Below are 22,588 nucleotides of genomic sequence, written 5' to 3' on the forward strand. Positions count from 1 at the left end.
TTCACCCTCCTGTTCCATTGGCCTGACCTCACCTTGTATCATTTCCTCCTTGCCAGATACGAGCTTAGAGTGATAATATGGAACACAGATGAAGTAATCCTGGAGGATGATGATTACTTCACGGGAGAAAAATCCAGTGACATTTTTGTCAGGGGGTACGTACAAGAGTGAAAATTTAATCTCTGTGTGTGTATTCATGTTTCACAAGTGCTACATACATCTGCACAGCCTCCATTTCATCACTGTGGGGGGGGGGAGAAGGGGTTGTGTTGTGTGTGATTAATGGAAATTTGCTTTATTTTCTTTTTTGCTTTTGCTTCCTTTCTTCCGTTTCTTGTTGCACTATTGCTGGCTAGTTTTGAACTGCATGTAATTATTTGGAACACTGATGAAGTGATCCTGGAACACAATGTTTTTCTGTCAGAAGATATCTGTGCCAAAGAGATAATGATGCATTTGTACTCCCCCGAAATTCGCTGGTGTTCCATTCCAGGAGCACCCGCAAATTAAAAAAAACCGCAAATATTGGACGTGGTTTAGGAGCGGAGGCGGGAGAGGGCAGCAGGGGCGGCGGAGGGTGCCTATGTAAGTCAAGAGAACTTAAAAATAGTTTGTCTCAATGAAAATGAAACCGTCACAAGAGCAGGCAAGGAATTAATAGATCCAATACCGAGAAACACCAGAGTTAAAAAAGAGCTTGCTAGGATAGTATAAGGGCAGCCCCTTGTATACTCACGTGAATGTGGGGAACTTTTGTTTGTCACTGATCCTTGGTGTTTGCGAAGTAGGGGCGGTGGCAGGTGCCTATGTAAGTCATTCATGGTATTTTCTGACCGTGAATGACTGAGTCCTTGAATCGCGGACCGCAAATTCGCAGGGGAGTGCTGTGTTAGATTTAATTTATCTCATGGTGTTGGTTGAAGAACTTATCCAAACTTGTTTTCAGTCACTGATAAGTCTGAAGTGAGGTATTTTATACATTTTGTAGGAGAGGGTAGTAGGATTTCAAAACATCCAATAATTAGTACTTCTAAAACATTTATCCCCCCCATCCCCTTTTTACTAAGCCACGTTAGAAGTTTGTACATGCGGCCCAGAACGCTAAATGCTCTGACACTGCTCTTTATCCATAGACTAAGAATTCACAACATATTCAAATCGTATGATTGTCCTAAACCAGGTGGCCCAATGCATTTCATATACAAAAAAATGAGCATTTTATTTTCATAAAAAGGGACAGCTAAAAATAAAAACTCCTTCAAAGTCTGGGAGATTAGAAATGTGAACTACAGAATGTGTGTGTCCTTTCCTTTTTAAGGTCAGAATCAGTCAGAGCTCTGAAGCCTGCAGAATAATTCAGTGCTCTCTAGAAAGAGTTTCTTATGTGTTCCATGTGTTGACTTGTTTCTCCTGTGGATCTGGGAAATGGCCATAGGTGGTTGAAGGGCCAGCAAGAGGACAAACAGGACACTGATGTCCACTACCATTCACTCACCGGTGAGGGCAACTTCAACTGGCGCTGCTTGTTTCCCTTCGACTACCTGATGGCTGAGGAAAAAATTGTGATCTCCAAAAAAGAGTCCATGTTCTCCTGGGATGAGACAGAGTACAAGATTCCAGCGCGCCTTACTCTACAGGTCTGGGATGCCGACCACTTCTCTGCTGATGACTTCCTGGGTATGTATAGTTCTGAATAACTCTCATTATCTTTTAAAAAAAAAAAAATCTGTATGTTCACAAATGCTAGCTATACCATAGCTAAGAATTTTGGATGGCATTCTGCCACCAACAACCGCTCTGCCCAACATCCTGGTCAACCTAGGGGTGTGTAACCTACCAGACAAATGTGGTTATGTGAGCACCTGAATTACCAGTTAAGAGTTGAAATATGGGGGTTCTGTCCCATACTGAAAAGGCACCTAAAAAGCCTAATGTTCTGGCTATCATGCTCTCTTGCTTTGGTACAGTAGATCAGGGCCGCCATCAGGGCAGTACTACCAGTCCTGCATTCAGGGGCCCAAAGCTGACAGGGGGCCCGGGCTTCCCCAGGGTCGCAAGCATAGTCTCCTCTCCTTCTCCTTACCTGCCCTGCCACAGCACACAGCTGAACAGAAGTCTTCCTGATGTCAGCGCTGATGTCGGAGGGAGGGCTTAAGCAAAGCCCTCCTTTCCTCCGACGTCAGCGCTGACATCGGGAAGACTTCCGGTCGGCTGCTTGCGGCAGGGCAGGTAGGGAAAAGGCAGTCGTGTTCCGAAGGGGGGGGGGGCGGTCTGCCCCGGTGCAGCCAAGGGGGGGAGTGTGCACAGCCAGTTAGGTCCCCTTAGCCTTCTGGCGCTTCCCCCGACCGACCGACAACAGGCCCGGCCGACAAACCTCCCTGCCCTGTAGCCGCGAATCTAAATTACCTTTTTACAGCAGCTTCAATACTCCAGCTGCTGTAAGAAGGTAATTTAGATTCGCGGCTACAGGGCAGGGAGGTTTGTCAGCCGGGCCTGTTCTGTTGTCGGTCGGGTGGGGAAGCGCCACAAAGGTAAGGGACAGGGAGGGAGAAAGGGAGGAAAGGTGGAGTGGAGAAGAAAAGACGCTTAAGGGAAATGGGTAAAACTGAGGGGGGAGAAGGCCGCTGAAAGCACTGGGGAAGATAAAGGGGTGGAGAAGGATGCTGAAAGGACATGGGGAAGACAGAGGGGGAGAAGGACGCTGAAAAGACATGGGGAAGACAGGGGGAGAAGGACACTGAAAGCAAATGTGGAAGACAGAGGGGGGAGAAGGATGCTGACAGGACATGGGGAAGATGGGGGGGGAGAAGGACGCTGAAATGAAATGGGGAAGAGAGAGTGGGGAGAAGACACTGGCAGGGAAGAAGACAGAGATGCCAGAATATGGGGGGAGCGGAGGGAAGAAGATGGGTGCCAGACCAATTTGGGAGGGGGGAGAAAGGGAGAGGCACAGTAACAGAGCAAATGGAAGACGCAGAAAGAAGAGAGACAGTGAATGGAAGGAATTAAATGAGAACATGAGGAAAGCAGAAACCAGGCAACAAAGGTAGGAAAATAATTCTTTTTTTTTTTTTTTGCTTCAGGATAAAGTAGTATATTAGTTGTGTTGATAAAAATTTATAAACATTAGAGGCTCTGGTAGAAACCCGTTTACAAAGTATGTATTCTTCACAATTAATATTTCCAAATTAATAAAGTCTTTTGCTTATTTTTAAATGGGTTTCTACCAGAGCCTTTAATTCAGTAGCATAATTAAATGAAATAATTATTATCCCAGGACAAGCAGGCAGCATATTCTTAACGCATGGGTGACATCACCGACAGAGCCCCTGTACGGACACTTTTAACTAGAAAGTTCTAGTTGGCCGCACCGCGCATGCGCGAGTGCCTTCCCGCCCGACGGAGGAGTGCGTGATCTCCAGTTTCTTCGTTTCCGCGGAGCGAAGAAGACGCATGTGTTTTCAACGGCCGTTGAAAAATCTACTTTTTGCCTTCCCGCTCGCGAAATTCTCCACTTTTTCCCTTCAGGTTCCTTTTTCGTTCTTAAAAAAAAAAAAAAACTTTGCTTTTGTTTTTCCCTTATTTTTTAGACCAGCCCCGGCGGGGCCTGTTGCCACCATACAGGCCTCCGGTTTTGATTTTGCGGAGGCCGTGTTTCCCTTCATGCCCCCTCAGCCGGGCTTTAAGAAGTGCCAGTGGTGTGCACGCCCGATCTCTCTCACTGACCCGCACAATTGGTGTCTGCAGTGCTTGGGTCCAGAGCATCGGGCTGACACCTGCACCCGCTGTGCTACTCTTAAAAAACGCACATTAAAAAATAGGCAGATCCAGCAGAATATCCTTTTCGGTACCGGATCTGCCATGGAATCTGCCGCGCTGTCGACGGCACCGCAAAAGTCGGCACCGACTACTTCGACGATGCCTGATCCTTCCTCGGGGTCGCTGGCACCAGGTAAGCCGGCTAAGAAGCCTTCCACTTCCCTTGAGCGCCCTCCTGCCACAGCGGCGAAGCCGGTCCTCCCGGCATCACGCCGACCCCGCAAACGCTCCGCCCCGATTTCGGTGAGTGCCTCGTCATCGGCCTCCTCATCGCTGGGGCATGGAGCGGCACCTATGGTACCGAAAAAGAAAAAAGCGGTACCGGTGCCTCCTCTGGACGACCGCATTGCGGCCATACTCCAAAGCCAATTGCAGGAGCAACTACAGCAGCAACTCCAACACCTGTTGCCAGCAATGTTGGCCCCACTCCTTCCGGTACCGGACCGGCCCGAGCCTCGCACCATACCACCGGTGTCGACCCCATCGGTACCGTTGAACACGTCCATGCCGGTGTTCGCGGCTGAACCACTCAATCCTCCCGTGCAACCACGATCTGATGCCGATCCTCCCCGACATCAAGAATGACACCGGTCCCCCCGAGACCGGGACCGGCACCGATCTTCCTCCCCCGGTACCATCTCGATGCGCTCTGGCAAGTCTCTCTCTAAGACTCACCACACTGAGCCTTCCACACCACCGTCCCGTCCTGCACACCCCGACGTCAGGGACCCGGACTTGTGGGAAGAATCCCCACCCGGTACCGAGGATGAGGCTTCGTCAACGGACGAGGAACCCTCGATGGTCGATACCGGTTCCAAACCTGAACAATCCCCATTCACCAAATTTCTTCGGGAAATGTCGGCAGCTCTTTCTATCCTCTTTCTATGTCCGACTCTAAAAAGTCCCAGGCCTTTCTCGATGCCCTAGACTTTGAACAACCCCCCAAAGAATTCCTTAAGTTACCCGTCCACGACATCTTACGGGAAACTTTTTACAAAAATTGGGAAAACCCTCTCACTGTACCGGGAGCCCCTCGAAAACTGGATAGTTTGTACAGGGTCATTCCAATCCCGGGGTTCGACAAACCTCAACTACCCCATGAATCTCTTCTAGTCGAGTCCACTTTAAAGAAGACCCAGGGCTCCAGTGTTTATGCCTCCACCCCTCCTGGCAGAGAGGGCAAAACTATGCCAGGCAGTGTCTACTGTGAGCTGTCTAAACTCAAGGTTAACAAAGCGATGGGGCCAGACAACCTACACCCCAGGGTGCTCAGGGAGTTAAGTGATGTCTTGGCGGAACCACTATCCGCGCTCTTCAATCTCTCCCTTAGTACAGGTATAGTCCCGTTGGACTGGAAAACGGCTAATGTCATTCCACTCCATAAAAAAGGTTGCAAAATGGAGGCTGCAAACTATAGACCGGTGAGTCTCACATCAATAGTGAGCAAGCTGATGGAAACTCTAATCAAACGTCAATTGGATACGATCATGAACGAGGAGAATCTACGGGATCCCCGTCAACATGGATTTACTATGGGGAGATCCTGCCAATCCAACCTGATCAGCTTCTTTGACTGGGTGACGAGGAAGCTGGATGTTGGGGAGCCCCTAGACATCGTATACTTAGACTTCAGCAAAGCTTTCGATAGCGTACCACACCGCAGGCTGTTGAACAAAATGAGTTCTATAGGATTGGGTGACACTTTGACAAAATGGGTTGAGAACTGGCTTGGAGGCAGGCTTCAGCGAGTGGTGGTGAATGGCACCCCCTCTGAAATGACAGAGGTGATCAGTGGAGTGCCGCAGGGATCGGTCTTGGGCCCGATCCTGTTCAATATCTTTATAAGAGACTTAGCAGAAGGGCTTCGAGGTAAAATAACGTTATTCGCAGATGACGCCAAACTATGCAATGTAGTAGAAAGGAGTGCAACGATCAAAAACTCAATATCCGACAATATGACGCACGACCTACTCCTATTGGAGCGCTGGTCTAGGATCTGGCAACTAGGTTTCAATACCAAAAAATGCAAGGTTATGCACCTTGGCAACCAAAACCCATGCAGAAGTTACACCCTTAATGGCGAGATCCTAGCAAGGACTGTAGCAGAACGGGACTTAGGGGTGATCATCAGTGAAGACATGAAGACTGCCAATCAAGTGGAGCAGGCTTCATCTAAGGCTAGACAAATCATAGGGTGTATACGTAGGGGTTTCGTCAATCATAAGCCTGAAGTCATTATGCCATTGTATAGATCCATGGTGAGACCCCATCTGGAATACTGTGTATAATTCTGGAGGCCTCATTACCGCAAAGATGTGCTGAGACTAGAGTCGGTCCAGCGAATGGCCACCCGGATGGTCTCAGGACTCAAGGACCTCCCATACGAGGAACGGCTGGATAAGTTGCGGCTATACTCACTCGAGGAACGCAGAGAGAGGGGAGACATGATAGAGACGTTCAAATATCTCACGGGCCGCATCAAGGTGGAAGAAGATATCTTCTTTTTCAAAGGTCCCACGGCTACAAGAGGGCATCCGTGGAAAATCAGAGGAGGGAAGCTGCACGGTGACACCAGAAAATACTTTTTCACCGAAAGAGTGGTAGATCGCTGGAATGGTCTTCCACTTCAGGTGATTGAGGCCAGCAGCGTGCCCGATTTTAAGACAAAATGGGATCGTCACGTGGGTTCTCTTCACAGAGAAAGGTAGGGGTGGGTCATTAAGGTGGGCAGACTAGATGGGCCGTGGCCCTTATCTGCCGTCTATTTCTATGTTTCTATGTTTCTAACTATGGATAAATTTGGCAAGCGACTTTATCAAAATGCAATGCTTGCCAACAGGGCTAATAATTACACCTTTCACTTCTCCTTCTACATGAAGCATTTGGTGCAACAACTTTCATCCTTGCAAAAATATATCCCTGAGCGTAAGGTCCCCCTTTTTCAACAACAAATTTCCAGCCTACTTCAACTACGGAAATTCATGGTTAGCTCCATTTATGACTCCTTTGAGCTGACCTCTCGAGCATCTGCCATGGCTGTTGCCATGCGGCGTCTGGCCTGGCTGAGAGTTTCTGATCTCGACATCAACCATTAAGACCGCCTGGCGAACGCACCTTGTCTTGGTGATGAACTCTTTGGGGAGTCTCTGGACTCCACAACTCAGAAACTCTCGGCTCACGAGACCAGGTGGGATACTCTGGTGAAACCTAAAAAGAAAGCTCCGCCTGCTCGCCCCTACAGACAGCAGTCCTCCTACCAACGCAGGTTCTCAGCCAGACCTCTCAACCCGCCACAACAGCAGCCTCGCCGACCTCGTCAACTGCATCAACCTCAGGCTCGCTCCCAGTCTCACCAACCTGCCAAGCCTCTCCCTCCGTCAAAACCATCTCAGCCCTTTTGACTCTTTTCTCCAGGGCATAGCCAGTCTCCAACCATCGTTGCCTCTTCCTCAGCCTATCGGAGGATGCCTACAATTTTTCCTCAGCCGTTGGGAGGTTATCACATCAGACCAGTGGGTCCTCAACATCATTCGCCACGGCTACTCTCTCAACTTCCAGACTCTTCCACCAGACAATCCTCCCATAGAGTCTGCTTCTCATTCCTCCCAATCCCTCCTCCTCCTGAGGGAGGTCCAATCCCTCCTTCTTCTCAATACCATCGAAGAGGTACCTTCAGACCAAAGGGGTCAGGGATTCTACTCCCGCTACTTCCTGGTTCCCAAGAAGACAGGAGACCTCCGTCCCATCCTCGATCTCCGGGACCTCAACAAGTGTCTGGTCAAGGAAAAATTCAGAATGCTCTCCCTTGCCACGCTTTACCCTCTTCTCTCTCAACACGACTGGCTATGTTCCCTAGACCTCAAAGAGGCCTACACTCACATCCCAATCAATCCGACTTCACGCCGCTACCTACGGTTTCAGATACAGCACCATGACTATCAGTACAAAGTGCTACCCTTCATATATTTTTTTTTCTAATTTTCTTCTCAAAGTTAATTCTTTGTTTGTAATTAAATGATAATAAATAAAATAAAAAAATAAAAAAAAAATAAAAAAGTGCTACCCTTTGGCCTCGCATCATCACCCAGGGTGTTCACCAAGTGCCTTATTGTGGTGGCGGCCTCCCTCAGGTCTCACAACCTATAGGTGTTCCCCTACTTGGACGATTGGTTGGTGAAAGCACCTACGTCTCCGCTTGTGCTACAAGCCACTCAACACACCATCTCTTTCCTCCATCTCCTGGGGTTCGAGATCAACTACCCCAAGTCGCACCTACTTCCCACACAGTGACTTCAGTTCATTGGTGCAGTTCTTGACACCACTCTGATGAGGGTGTTTCTCCCCTCCGACCGACAACGGACCCTGCTCCACCTCTGCCGTCAGGTGCTCCTTCATCACTCCATCCCAGCTCGGCAGATGATGGTCCTCCTGGGCCACATGGCATCGACGGTCCATGTACTTCCTCTGGCGCGACTCCACCTCAGGACACCTCAGTGGACTCTAGCCAACCAATGGTCACAGACCACAGATCCTCTTTCGCATCCCATCTCTGTGACATCGTCTCTTCAGCTATCTCTTCAATGGTGGTTGAACTCCTCCAATCTTTCCAGGGGTCTACTCTTTCATCTACCCCCTCACTCCATGATCATAACCACAGATGCCTCCCCCTATGCATGGGGAGCTCACATGGGAGACCTTCGCACCCAGGGACTCTGGACCCCTCAGGAGCGTCAACATCACATCAATTTCCTGGAACTCAGGGCCATGTTCTATGCTCTCAGGGCCTTCCAGCACCTCCTCTACCCACAGGTTCTTCTCCTGTGCACAGACAACCAAGTCGCCATGTACTACATAAACAAACAAGGCGGCACCGGATCTCCCCTCCTTTGTCAGGAGGCCATCCGCATCTGGACCTGGGCCACGGCCCACAGTCTCTTCCTCAAGGCTGTCTATATCCAGGGCGACCAGAACTCCCTGGCCGACAATCTCAGCCGCATCCTTCAACCTCACGAGTGGACTCTGGATCCTCCCACACTCCGCTCCATCTTTGCTCGGTGGGGCACTCCTCAAGTAGATCTCTTTGCAGCTCCTCACAACCATCAGCTGCCCCAGTTCTGTTCCAGACTCTTCTCTCCTCATCGTCTGGCACCGGATGCATTCCTGCTCAACTGGACGGATCGATTCCTCTATGCCTTTCCTCCGCTGCCTCTGATGTTGCGGACGTTATTCAAACTCCGCAGGGACAGAGCCACCATGATTCTCATCGCCCCTCGGTGGCCTCGTCAACACTGGTTCTCCCTCCTGCTCCAGCTCAGCTCCAGAGAACCCATTCCTCTTCCTGTGTTTCCTACTCTACTTACACAGCAGCATCAGTCTCTACTACATCCCAATCTGTCCTCGCTCCACCTGACAGCTTGGTTTCTCTCCGGCTGACCTCTCCAGAGAATCTGTCTCAGCCTGTCCGTCATATTTTGGATGCCTCCAGGAAACCGGCTACCCTCCAATGTTACCATCAGAAGTGGACCCGGTTCTCCTCTTGGTGTCTACTACATCACCACGACCCCACCTCTTTGGCGGTGGAAACTGTACTGGACTATTTGCTCTCTCTGTCCGACGCTGGCCTCAAGTCTACCTCAATCAGAGTCCACCTCAGTGCCATCACTGCGTTTCATGAGCCTATCCTCGGAAAACCTCTCACGGCTCATCAACTGGTTTCCCGGTTCATGAGAGGCCTCTTCAATGTCAAACCACCTCTGAAGCCTCCTCCAGTCGTCTGGGACCTGAATGTGGTTTTATCCGCCCTCATGAAACCTCCTTTTGAGCCTCTTGCCACAAATTCTCTCAAATTTCTTACGTGGAAGGTGCTTTTCCTCATTGCCATCACCTCTGCCAGGAGGGTTAGTGAGCTGCATGCACTGGTTGCAGACCCATCTTTCACGGTTTTTCACCATGACAAGGTGGTTCTGCGTACTCATCCTAGATTTCTTCCCAAGGTGGTCTCGGACTTCCACCTCAACCAGTCCATTGTCTTGCCTGTCTTTTTCCCGAAGCCCCATTCTCATCCTGGGGAACAGGCGTTACATACGCTGGACTGTAAGCGTGCCCTTGCATACTACCTTGACCGTACCAGGGCTCACCGCTCGTCCCCTCAGCTCTTTCTGTCCTTCGACCCTAACCGTCTAGGTCGTCCTGTTTCTAAACGGACGCTTTCCAACTGGCTTGCTGCCTGCATTGCGTTCTGTTATGCTCGGGCCGGTCTCTCACTGGAAGGTGCTGTCACGGCCCACAAGGTCAGAGCTATGGCTGCTTCTGTGGCTTTCCTCCACTCCACGCCCATCGAGGAGATCTGCAAGGCTGCCACTTGGTCCTCAGTTCACACGTTCACTACCCACTACTGTCTGGATGCCTTCTCCAGACGGGATGGACACTTCGGCCAATCTGTGTTACAAAATTTATTTTCCTAATGGCCAACCATCCCTCCTCCCTCTCTGCTAGCTTGGAGGTCACCCATGCGTTAAGAATATGCTGCCTGCTTGTCCTGGGATAAAGCACAGTTACTTACCGTAACAGGTGTTATCCAGGGACAGCAGGCAGATATTCTTACGTTCCACCCACCTCCCCGGGTTGGCTTCTTAGCTGGCTTATCTTAACTGGGGACCACGCACTCCTCCGTCGGGCGGGAAGGCACTCGCGCATGCGCGATGCGGCCAACTAGAACTTTCTAGTTAAAAGTGTCCGTACCGGGGCTCCATCGGTGACGTCACCCATGTGTTAAGAATATCTGCCTGCTGTCCCTGGATAACACCTGTTACGGTAAGTAACTGTGTTTTTCTGTAGTTTATAGGGACGGGCGGGGATGGGTGGGGACGGAGGGATTCCTCGCGGGGACGGGTGGGAGTCCTCACGGGGACGGGTGGGGACGGGTGGGATTTCTGTCCCCGCGCAATTTAAACATGCACCTTTCTTCCTCCATCCCATGCACCTTTCTTCCTCCATCCCATAACACACACAGCCTGGTGGTGATGATTATCAGATTGATTCATGAATACATAATGATGTTATAAGTGTGCACCTCTTCCTTCCCATCCTCCTTAGCATGTCATATACAGCATGTTACATTACACAAAGTCTGTGTAATGTAACATGCTGTATGTGACATGCTGAGGAGGATGGGAAGGAAGAGGTGCACACTCATAACATCATTATATATTCATGGCAATCATTATATATTTATGGCAATGTGTTTTTATAAATAGTGCAGGCTTACAAATCTTTTGGTCAAAGAGTACGGCGACAGAGAAAAGTATATGTGTATTCGGCCCATGGAAGAAGGGGGGGTCGGGGGGGGAAGGGGTGCGTGGGGGGGCCCAATAGGATTGCTCAGTAAGGGGCCCAGAAATTTCTGATGGCGGCCCTGCAGTAGACTCTCTGTTAACCGAAACTCAAGCAACCAGAAAAAAAAATCAAAGAAACACTGTAATACTTTAAAAATGAAAGTAAAATCAAATTCTGGCAGAAATTTAAGTGAAGACTTAGCATACCACACCTGAGTACGCCCATGCTTTGCCTATCACATGTCCAGTAGTTTGTCTGGAACAGTTTATGGTATGGCATAGTAAGGGGTATAGTATTAGTTAGCCCTATGCTTAATAGTAACTCTCAAGCAACCAGAAACTTCATTTATCCAGCATCTATCAATTCCTATGGATGCCAGTTAACTGAGAGCCTACTGTACAAACATTTAACAAAGCTACTACATAGGAAGAGCATCAGACTTTTCAAAGGAAATATACAAATAAGAAGAATGTGGATGAGCTATGACCAAGGTTGTAGGCAGAGAAAAGTGAGTCAGATGTGATGGTGAGGTGTGGAGAACCCCACTTTACATAGAATGTTGAAATGGGATTTGAGTCAGCCAGATGTAGAGCCTTTTGTAAATGATTTAGATGGGAACTAGCAAATGCAAAGATATTTGCCAGCCAATCCAGTAGGAGCAGCAACTTAAAAAAAGTTGTACATGAATATGCATGAGATCTATTTGCATGCACTGCTTTCAATGCATATTTATTGGGGGAATCTTGAAAACCCGACTGGATTGCGGCCCTCAAGGAGGGACTTTGAAACCCCTGCATTAGCCAAAAGCCCCACCACTCCAATTAGCAGACCCCCTAGTAGGCAGGCCAGAAACCCCCCTCCCCCCAACAAGGCAGGCCAGACTACAGCTAGGGTTTAACCAGTTCCATTTTGAATGTATCCACCAGAAAAGTAGAAGCAGCTAAGAATTGTTCCTGCCCTCTCCCTCTAATGGACGCAAGGGAGCCCCTGAAAATAACCAGAGATGAGACTGTGCTAAACGCTGTTCTGATCAATGCCAATTTTGTAGGCGCCATAAATAGAATTTGGGGATTAGGAGGTAGTTCTGTAGGGAGATGCCCAGGTCTAGGCAGCAAGAATGTGCCTAAATGCTGGTGATATGCCTGGGTGTCCACAAAACACACCAAGTGGATCCAGTTCTTGGAACCAAGAGTTGAAACATAAATTGCTCTATTTCAAAATGAACAGGCACTGGAACCCAGACCCAACACGGACCATGTTTCGGAAATATTTGCCTTCCTCAGGGGTCCTTGGAAGAACAGGAATCATTTTGAACACAAAAAAAAAAGAATAAAAATAACATAGCATTTTTTTTTTAATTCTTTATTCATTTTATAACTTACATCAAGTGTACAATAAATATCAAACAATTATAATACAACATCACTTGAAAAATCTTCAATATCATACACCAATATGATTTAACCCCCACCCCCTCCCAAATTCATATATAACTAATATATACCACCTGAAAATAATATCTTATGACATTCATATATATATTCTTAATGGAAAACCAAGAAACCCCCCCACCCCAAATCCACATAGCATTAATAAAAGAGACATAAATATATTTTTAAAAACATCACTTCCATGATGAAATATACATAACATCAAGATTGAAAAATAAATAAAACATAGAGACAAATATAATATAAAAAGTCATAATGAAATAATATAAAACAATTGGTAATATCTAAAATTAGTGACAGTATCAAAATATCATATCAATGAGCTAGCTAAAACACCACAATGAAAAGAGGAATCAAATAAAAATATATAAACACATGCAGCAGCATTCTGTAGCTATAAACCTAGATTCAGTGGTGTATACTGTGACAGGGAAGAAACCCTGCAGTGCTCTAAAACTATCCCTAAACCTACCCCTAGAAGCAGGCAAGTTAGGGAAATTGCCCTGCAGAATTTATCCCCAGTGAAAGGCAACCCAAAAGTGACCCGATTATACTTGCCTAGTTCTAGTGTAGGGAATGCTAAAAACAAGAACTACAGGTACCAGCATGCACCAAGCAGATGATAGCAAAACCCACAAAGGGATTAGTTCCTGCAATCACTTCTGCTGGGGGCAGGGTTAGTGAGCAGGGAAGCTATCCAGTAGCCTTTCCTACTTTTGAATGTCCCTCCCCTCATTTGCATGCGCGGATCAGAGGATGGTCGGCAGAGAGGTAAGTGAATCAGGCTGGAGGTATTTGGTCGCTAAGGGGTCGCAAACCGATCGGTACACGATCGGTTTGCTTTGTGAATCTAGCCCTTAGTGCCTACTTTTTTCTATAGAATAAGCTTCAGTAGGGACTTTCCTAGTACCTTAATCTAGTTGTCCTTTGTAGAATTACTCTCTTAATATTATAATGAGTAACTCATTCAGGAACAGGAATGTGACCCAACAGCTAATCTAATGCATCTCTCCACAGTGGGTGTAATATTATAAAGGTTTCTCCATTTGTAATGCCAAAAAGAGCATTTATGTAATTGTGGAGCATTATACAGCCCCACATGTGTGTACAGAAGCTGAGAAAGTGCATATGAGATGCAGTTTATGTAGAATTGTAATGAACACATGCATTTTATAAAATATGTATCGTGAGTGAAATGGTGTGGTGGACGTGTTAGTCTACTCTTCAAGGTAATATGTAGAAATAAAACAAAAACATAAAGGAAGAAGGGGTTACCTTCGAAAGTCAATCCAATTAGAAAAAGTATTATTTTTTTTCTTTTTGTTTTTAACTCTACAGATTACTATAAAATATGCAGATATGTGAGTAGGTTACATACATGCATGAGCTCCAGAGGCTGGTTAAGGGAGGCTTTGTTAAAGATATATAATATAATTCCTTTATAAAATAAGCTTAGAATAAGTGATTTTTCTTTTTTTTATAAGTCTTTATTCATTTTTTTTTTTTTGTAATAATTTTTATTGAGAAAGCAGTCAAAAAGAACATGCAAAGTGCATACAAAAATACAACTATTGGCACCAAATAACAGCACTTATTACTAACAATAATAATATAAACAACTAAGTATAGGTACAATGAGATTTCTTCACAAATAGCCAGAAAGGATTTGTTATCACAGCAGGCTCTGTATTATGGAAACTCGAATAAACCTGGAAGATTATTGACTAACTATCTAAAAGCGAAAAAAAAGAAAAGTAAAGATTGTTGCCATTGTAGATGAGAAAGGGGAAACCCATTCCCAGATTGGAAACATTTTAAAACAATTTTTGAAGTATTATAAGGCCTTATATTCTTCTGAGCGTTATTCTGATAAAGAAGTAGAGGGTTTGGAATTCTTAAAGCTAATAAAGGGACCAAAAATTCCTGAGCATATAAGGAGAACTCTTGAGGCACCTATTTTGTTGAAAGACCTTCAACCAGCATTGAAATCCCTTAGAGTTGGATCCACTCCAGGTGGTGGTGATGGTTTCACTGTAGAGTTTTATAAATCATTTCAAAGTACCCTATTACCATATCTGTTAAATTTATATCAGGCTCAACTGACTAAAGGTTGCATTACAGGTACTATGGCAGAATCTCTAACTATAGTTTTACCAAAGCCAAACAAAGATCATACATTGGTTTCAAATTACAGGCCTATTTCTTTGATTAATGTTGATGGGAAATTATTGGCCAAATTATTGGCTTTGAGAATGGCAAAGGCTCTCCCACATATTGTAGGTTTGCATCAAACAGGTTTCGTTGCTCAGAGACATTCATCAAGCAATACTAGACTGGCTTTTCACATGCTAAATTTAGCGAAAGCCATGGAAGATCCGGCTTTCTCTGTGTCCTTGGATGCAGAGAAGGCCTTTGATCGTATTGAATGGACCTTCATGTATCAAGCAGTGGATTGGTTTGGTATTGGTTCCGGATTTATACAAATGATTCATACCTTGTATAGTTCCCCTTCTGTCAGATTATATATTAATAATAATATTTCAGAACATTTTCATCTGGAGAGGGGAGTTAGACAAGGATGTTCACTATCCCTTCTTCTTTTTGACATTGTCTTGGAACCTTTGATGTTGGCTATTCAACAGGCAGAGGGGATACAGGGTATTCCTTATGCAGGTCGGGAATATAAAGTTTCTGCGTATGCAGATGATATTTTGCTTCATTTGAGGAATCCTGAATCCACCATTCCACATTTATTGGATTTAATTGATAGATTTGGTAAGTTTTCTGGTTATAGGATAAATTGGAATAAATCGGAAATTCTTCCACTAAATGTACATTGCCTAAAAGGACTTTTTGATTCATTTCCTTTTATATGGAAGGATGAAGGCATAAAATATTTAGGTATTTGGATACACAAAACTGTGGAAGAAACGATGAAAATAAATGAAAAATTGTTACTGGCAAAGGTTACAGAGATGTGTGAGCATTGGAATCCTTTACATTTGGCTTGGTGGGGGAGAAACAGTTAAAATGATGATTTTGCCTGTGGTTTTTTTACCAAATGAGTAACATTTTTCCCCAGTTAAATTTGTTTGGCTGGGGAAAAATGTTAGAATTGCTTTAGTATCTTTACAAAAACCAATCACAGCGGGTGGGGTAAATTTTCCAAATTTTTATAGGTATCATCAAGCCTATATTATGTGTCAGGGTATGTACTGGATCCTTCCAGAGCTCATGGAGCATCTTCCAGACTGGTTGTATTTTGTGATGATTAGACACCATTTACTTTACTTTATTTTATTGGAAGGTACACCATAAATAATAAAGAGGGGGATGGGGGTATTTATTATTATTAATATAACAATGGAGATGGGGTGGGGTATAGGGTTATATATATACCTTTTGTTGTTATTCTTATCAGATATACAAGTGATGTTTTCATGTATAGATATGGTTTAATTTGTACACTTGTTGAGAGATTAAAAATGAATAAAGAAGAGGAAAAAAAAAAAAAAAGAATGGCAATTGATGTCCCCATTGAGATTGCCTCACGTATTGAGTATTAAGTTACCAAACTATGTTAAGGACAACATTATTTTATTAGATACATGGAAAACTATAAAATATATTAATAATTTGTCTGATATTCAAATAGAGAAATCCACATATCACTCATTATGGGTAAACTCCAAGATACAAATTGGCGGGGCGAAGATTGCCTGGAAGCATTGGATGCAAGCAGGCGTACGTACTTTAGATGATGTTATATCTCATGGAAAACTGCTTGAGTTTTCACAATTGCAACAGTCCTTTGGTATCTCTAAGACTCAAATTTATAAATGGTTGCAATTGAAGCAAGCCATTCAGAAGGGGTTCCCTGAATGGAGAAATTTCAAAAATTACTTTAGTTTGCAGATCCTATGCTTTCAGACAGATTCCTTAGGGCATCAGGCCTCCCGGTGGTATAAATTGATATCTGACTCATTGAATAAAAAACCAAAGACGAGTCTAAAGGACATTTGGCGCATTGAGATTAAACAGCATATTTCTGTAGCTCAATGGCCACGAATTTGGATTTGGAAGATGAAATGTACATTGTCTGCATCTATGAGACAAACTTGTTTTTTTCTGTTAAATAGAAGCTTTTGGACCCCTGTGCGTTTACAAAAAATAGATAGTTCTAGTTCTAATAAATGCTGGCATTGTCATACAGACACTGGGACATTGGATCATCTGCTGTTTTTTTGTCCTCTGATACTCAGATTCTGGAAATCGATATGGGGACAGATCAATGAAATTCTTCATTCAACATTTCTGCTGACATATGAAATGATCATATGCGGTACCTTATTGCATGTTAAGCCCCCATTAGATCATTATAAAAGCTGGCTTTTATTGATAATGACAGGGATAGCCATCCAAATGATAATGAGAAATTGGAAGAGTTCTGACAGTCTCAGTTTCCCTTTCTGGTGGGCAAGTTTATGCTCTATGTATAAGTGTGAAAATATGAATGCAGAATTATTAGGGAAGAATAAGGTATTTAAATTAGTGTGGGGCCCGTTAGCAGCTTTTGTTGCATCTATTTAAGTTGTATCTCTTTTCAAGCTAAGTTAGGTTTGGTTCCATACACATCTGGGGAGGGGGGGGGGAGGTGTTTCATAGCAATGTATTGGAATATATCTATATTTCGGGTTTGTAAAGGGTTAATAATAATAATAATAAATAACAGTTTATATACCGCAGTACCGTTAAGTTCTATGCGGTTTACAAAAGATTAGAGAAGTACAAGTTGAGAGAACTTAAGGGAAGGGAAAACAAGTGGGGGAAATGATCAGAGAGCCATTAAGTAGGGGAAAGGGAGGAACGGGTCAACTATCTAGGTACTTCAGGAACAGGTGAGTTTTGAGGCATTTCCTGAACACCTCGTAAGTGGTGGGCGAGAGGAGTTGTTCTAGTTCTTTACCCCATAAAGCTGCTTAATGTGAGAGAAGGTGTCCATAGTGTTTTTTTAGTTTGCAACCTCTGACCGGGGAAGAAACGAAGTGTAAGTGGGAGCTTCTCTTGTGTCTGCAGGCTGAGAAGGAGAAGAGATCAGTTATGTATTTAGGGGCAAGACCGTAAAGAACTTTAAAGCAGAAGCAGGCGAACTTAAATTTTACACGAGCTTCCAACGGCAACCAGTGTAGCTGTTTGTAGTATGGCGTCACGTGATCGAATTTCTTTAGACTGAAGATAAATCTGACCGCAGTGTTTTGCATTAATTGTAAGCATCGTATATGCTTTTGGAGGATTGCTAAGTAGGCAATGTTACAATAGTCAAGTTGACTTAGTACGAGGGATTGTACCAGGATTCTGAATGCAGAGTTATCAAAGTATGCTTTAATGGATTTGAGCTTCCAGAGGGTGAAAAACCCTTTTTGATTAAGGAGTCCACCTGGTCTTTCATGGTTAGGCATTGGTCCAGAGTTACATTTCGGGTTTGTAAAGGGTTGGGGGGGTCTATATTTTTAATATGAAATAACCTTCCCCCTCCCTTTTTTAAAACTATAGTGCGGTTTTTAGCACTGGTCACAGCGGTAACAGCTCCGACGCTCAAAGGAGTTCTATGAGCATTGGAGCTGTTACCAATGTGGCCAGCGCTAATTACCATGCTACAGTTTTGTTAAAGGGGGGGGAAAGTTTGGACATAAGCCCCCTAACTCTATAACCTTAGCACATAAATGTAAGTGCCACTTGTGTGCTAAGATTATAGGATACAAGCAGGTAAGTGAATGTTACATTCACATGGGTGCCTGCAATGTGCACACTCAGTGGGATTTTAGAATGTGAGTGCACAGGTCAAAGAGCATGTTACTGCAAAAGGGCATGCAAAACAGGGAGACACATGGCAGGGCATGGGTAGGTAACACATTTATATGCATAATTTATAGAATAATAAATACATCATATAGATGCTAACATTTACACCTACCTCTTACATGATAAAAGTGACAATATCTGAGTATTGGCACACAAATGCCAATTAAATGCCAATTTATGCTGTATTCTGTAACAGAATTTGGGTGCCCAAATTTCCAGGTTTCCAAATTTATTCAAAATTTGATATATTACCCATCTGGAAGACCCTCTGAGCAGTTTACAAACTAAAATCAATTTAAAAAAATGAATGGAACAGCATTTCATAAGAGACAAGAGGTAAAAATAAGAAAAAAATGAATATAAATTCAAATTCAAATTACATATATATAGTCAAAAATACAAATAATAAAAATACATCTCTACAAATAATTATCATTGCATATTCAGTGATACCAAAGGATTCATGCTCAATGCTCTGCTTTTTGACACCCAAATTTGGGAGATCTTTGTATAATTGCACCTCTTAAGCTCATTGAGGGAAAGATAGTAAAATATTATCCTTCTATGCCATCGTGCTGAACATAATATGCTCCTTCCCTACAGGTGCAATTGAACTGGACTTAAATCGGTTTCCTCGAGGAGCAAAAACAGCCAAACAGTGCTCCATAGACATGGTGACAGCTGAGGCTGAACTGCCCACAGTCTCCATCTTCAAGCAGAAGAGGGTAAAGGGCTGGTGGCCCTTTGTAGCTCGAAATGAAAACGATGAAATGGAACTCACTGTAAGATTTTAGAAGCTCTATTGGCTTTGCTCTCCCTTTCTATTACTATTTAATCAAATTAAGAATTTAGCAAGCAAGATTTTTAAAAGAGCAAATGACTAGCCTGTGGTTCCACAGTGTTTACTGAGAATTCTAGATTAAAAATTCAGTAACAATGTGAGAGGTTGTCAGGTTTCACAATGGCAGTCAAGCAGAAGATTAAGGACTTTGAGCATAGTCCCTGAGTTCTGTGAACAGGTCAGGTTTTCAGGATTTCACAATGAATATGCATACGTCTGATCCAATAAGCACATAATTTAAGTATCCTAAAAATCAGACCTGTTTGTGGCATGTGAGTGAAAGTCCCTGCTTTTGCTTTGAGAATTGCTGCAAAGTGTTAGGGCAGAATGTATGTGTGTAACCCCTAAGTATTCCTGATGATCAGATCATATGGGTCAATTTTTAGTGGTAGCCAAAAGGCATAATGTCACTTTTTATTTTGCACTGTATCATAAATATTTAGTTGGTCAGTTTATCTTTAACAGTTTTGCTTAGCTTTTTGCCTCTGCCTTTAACAGTATTTTTGAACAGGAAGAGAAACTTAACTGTGAACTTGGTTAAGTCAATTTCCTTCTCTGCCACTGGAGGGAGCTAATGTAACTCAACACACTGGCAACAGGTAAAGGTTGGGGTCTGGTCTGGCCTTGTCTGACAGCAGCCCTGTCAGAAAAATGGGGAATGGAGATGGGAAATAAGAGAGGTAGGGAGATGCATGGGAGAAGAGAAGCAAGGCAGCAAAAAAAAAAAAAAAATGGGTTGGGATCAAGTGTGGGAAAGGCTTTGTTGTGTGCTAGGCATTGAGGTTGATCTCTCTTATACTGTTACTTATATTGAGATCAGTGATGTTGCCTGGTCTGCTGCACAAGAACAATCAAGGTTATTTGATATATTGATATGTGTTGCACTCCAGGTTATAATGTCTGAATGAAAAAATAATGCTGAATTAACAATATACTGTATATGTGGTGGACCATGGTACGTTTAGTTCAAAAATATGAAGCAGCAGCTGCAAAAAAAAAAAAAGGATTTGTGCTGGTTTAAAAAGATATGGGCATCTTTAGATGATTTCTGTAAAGCTGAGATGGTGTGCAATTGTTATTGCTCTCAGCTTTTGTTAGTGTGATAGGGAAGGGGGATCTTAGTTTCAGTTCTGTTCTTTGGCTTATTATTGCATTTATTCCTTTTCCTGGAAATTGAATAAAAAGTTAAAAGGGGGGGGGGAATGGGAGAAGGACCAGAAGAAGAAAGGAGAAGTAGAGAGGATACTCAGAAAAAAAGAGGAATAATGACACCAGGGAGGTGAAGAGGAAAGAGGAGAAACAATGGAAGAGGGGAACTGAGAGGGAGGGAATTTCAGGAAGAAAAGGAACATAAGTCTGAAGCAAAGAATACTATTTCTTTATAAGTCAAAAAGAGATCCAAGAAGTCCAAAAATGGATATGTCTTCTGTTTATTATAGGTTGAAAATAAAAACAGACAAAATCAATTCTTTCAGTTTGAAAATGGCAACTTGACATGGCCATGTTTCGACAAACAATGCCTGCGTCAGGAGCTGATTGCACTAAGAAACTGAATGACACTATTCAAACAGTAATGTAAACAATATGCAGATACGATAAAGGATAACAGCTGTGCATGTTAGCTTTCTTCTTGACCTTTCATCTGAAATACCATCCTCAAACCCAGTTCCAGGAGGATTTGAGGATGGTATTTCTGGTGCAAGGTCAAGTATCAAGTTAACGTGCACTGATGTTATCTTTTATCACATCTGCATATTCAAATTACTGTTTGAATAGTGTCATTCAGCACAGTAGTGCTATTGACTCCTGATGCAGGCATCATTTGCTGGAACACAGCCGTGTCGAGTCACCATCCTCCAATTGGAAGTGTCAATTTTGTCTGTGTTTTTATTTTCAATCTGTAATAAATAGAATACTTATATCCTCGCTTTTGCTTTTGGTGTTTTTCACACATGAGGACTTTTTTCTCCCTTTTCTTTCTATGTTTCTTTATAAGCTATGAATTGGAAAAGTCCAGTTCTAGACTGACTATATTGCCAAAAGCTGTGCCAATGTTCTTCTCTTCAGGGAGTTTTGAAGGGAATGGGAGCTACCAATGTACTGGGAAACAAGTCTGATCAAACTGAGCAAGCACAGCATACAAGTAGTACACTGCAAGCAAAGATGAACCCAGTGGCGTAGCGAGCGGGGGTGGCAATTGGCAACACCGTGCTGTGTGCCCCACCCCCATTCTTCCCTGCCACACCATTTGCCCCACCCCCTGCATACCTCTTGAAACGTTCACCAATACAAGCAGCTTCTTCCACCGGCTGCTCATGCCGTCCTCAGCACCCTTCTGACATCATGTCATGGTCCTGTGACCAAGAAGTGATGTCAGAAGGGTGCTGAAGCCGGCATGAGCAGCAGGTGGAAGATGCTGCTTATATCGGCAAACGTTTCAAGAGGTACGCAGGGGGACTAAGAGGAGGAGAGGCACCGGCACCCCTCGCGATGAGGGTGCCTGGGGCGGTCTGCCCCCTCTCCTTCCCCCCACTACACCACTGGATGAACCAGACAATTCTGCTAATCACAGCCCACATGCTACAGTGGATATAACCGTGCAGGGTCACAGATGGTCTTTAAGAAACAAATTCCTACAAGCTATTTCTATCTGTAAGATATTATAGTACTGAAGTCCATTAGTAAGACCAAAGCGAATAATTTTCATCGGCAGCTTTACAAATTGTGTTTTGATGCAGGCTCTAATTTTTTATACAGCATTAAACTGGAGATTTGCCCCCAATTTATTTCCTGGAAATTAAAGTGACAATGATGCCAAAACAAAGAGATCACATTGCTGTCATTTTACTTTCTTGCCACAGCCAACAGCTGGTTCTACTGACCAGGTACCCTTGAACAACAGTTCTCCAGTCCCAGAACTGCAGGAACTACATTAGCTCAGCATCATTCCACTGTTTCTTTTGGTAAAGTTCTCACTATCCATTCTGTCTGTGCATATGAGCAAAGCAAAGTTATGTGACATCCATATGTCTTTCTCTCTGCCCCCAGGGTAAAGTTGAAGCTGAGTTGCACCTGCTGACAGCAGAAGAGGCTGAGAAGTCTCCTGCTGGCCTGGCTCGTAATGAGCCAGATCCCCTGGAGAAGCCAAAGTAAGTGCCTTCATCTCCTTCCCACATGCTATCTTCAGCTTGCATTTGAATTTAATCGTCAGGGCCATTACATTAAATTTCATATTTTGAGGCCATAGTCATAATTGGCAGGAGTGAATGGGCATCGCTCC

The 22,588-nt window shown here is 44.2% G+C and overlaps 1 protein-coding gene across 2 annotated transcripts in view; it reads left to right on the plus strand.

Annotated features, from left to right (window-relative positions):
- OTOF (otoferlin) overlaps positions 1 to 22,588 on the plus strand; it is a 432,592-nt gene that overhangs the window by 390,700 nt on the left and 19,304 nt on the right. For both annotated transcript variants that reach the window (XM_033938296.1, XM_033938297.1), the window contains 4 exons: positions 57 to 155; positions 1,436 to 1,677; positions 19,071 to 19,249; positions 22,357 to 22,457. In XM_033938296.1, the coding sequence (XP_033794187.1) occupies positions 57 to 155; positions 1,436 to 1,677; positions 19,071 to 19,249; positions 22,357 to 22,457 (621 nt within the window). The remainder of the gene's footprint in view (positions 1 to 56; positions 156 to 1,435; positions 1,678 to 19,070; positions 19,250 to 22,356; positions 22,458 to 22,588) is intronic.

This window comes from Geotrypetes seraphini, chromosome 3, assembly GCF_902459505.1.
Source record: "Geotrypetes seraphini chromosome 3, aGeoSer1.1, whole genome shotgun sequence".
NCBI lineage: Eukaryota > Metazoa > Chordata > Amphibia > Gymnophiona > Dermophiidae > Geotrypetes > Geotrypetes seraphini.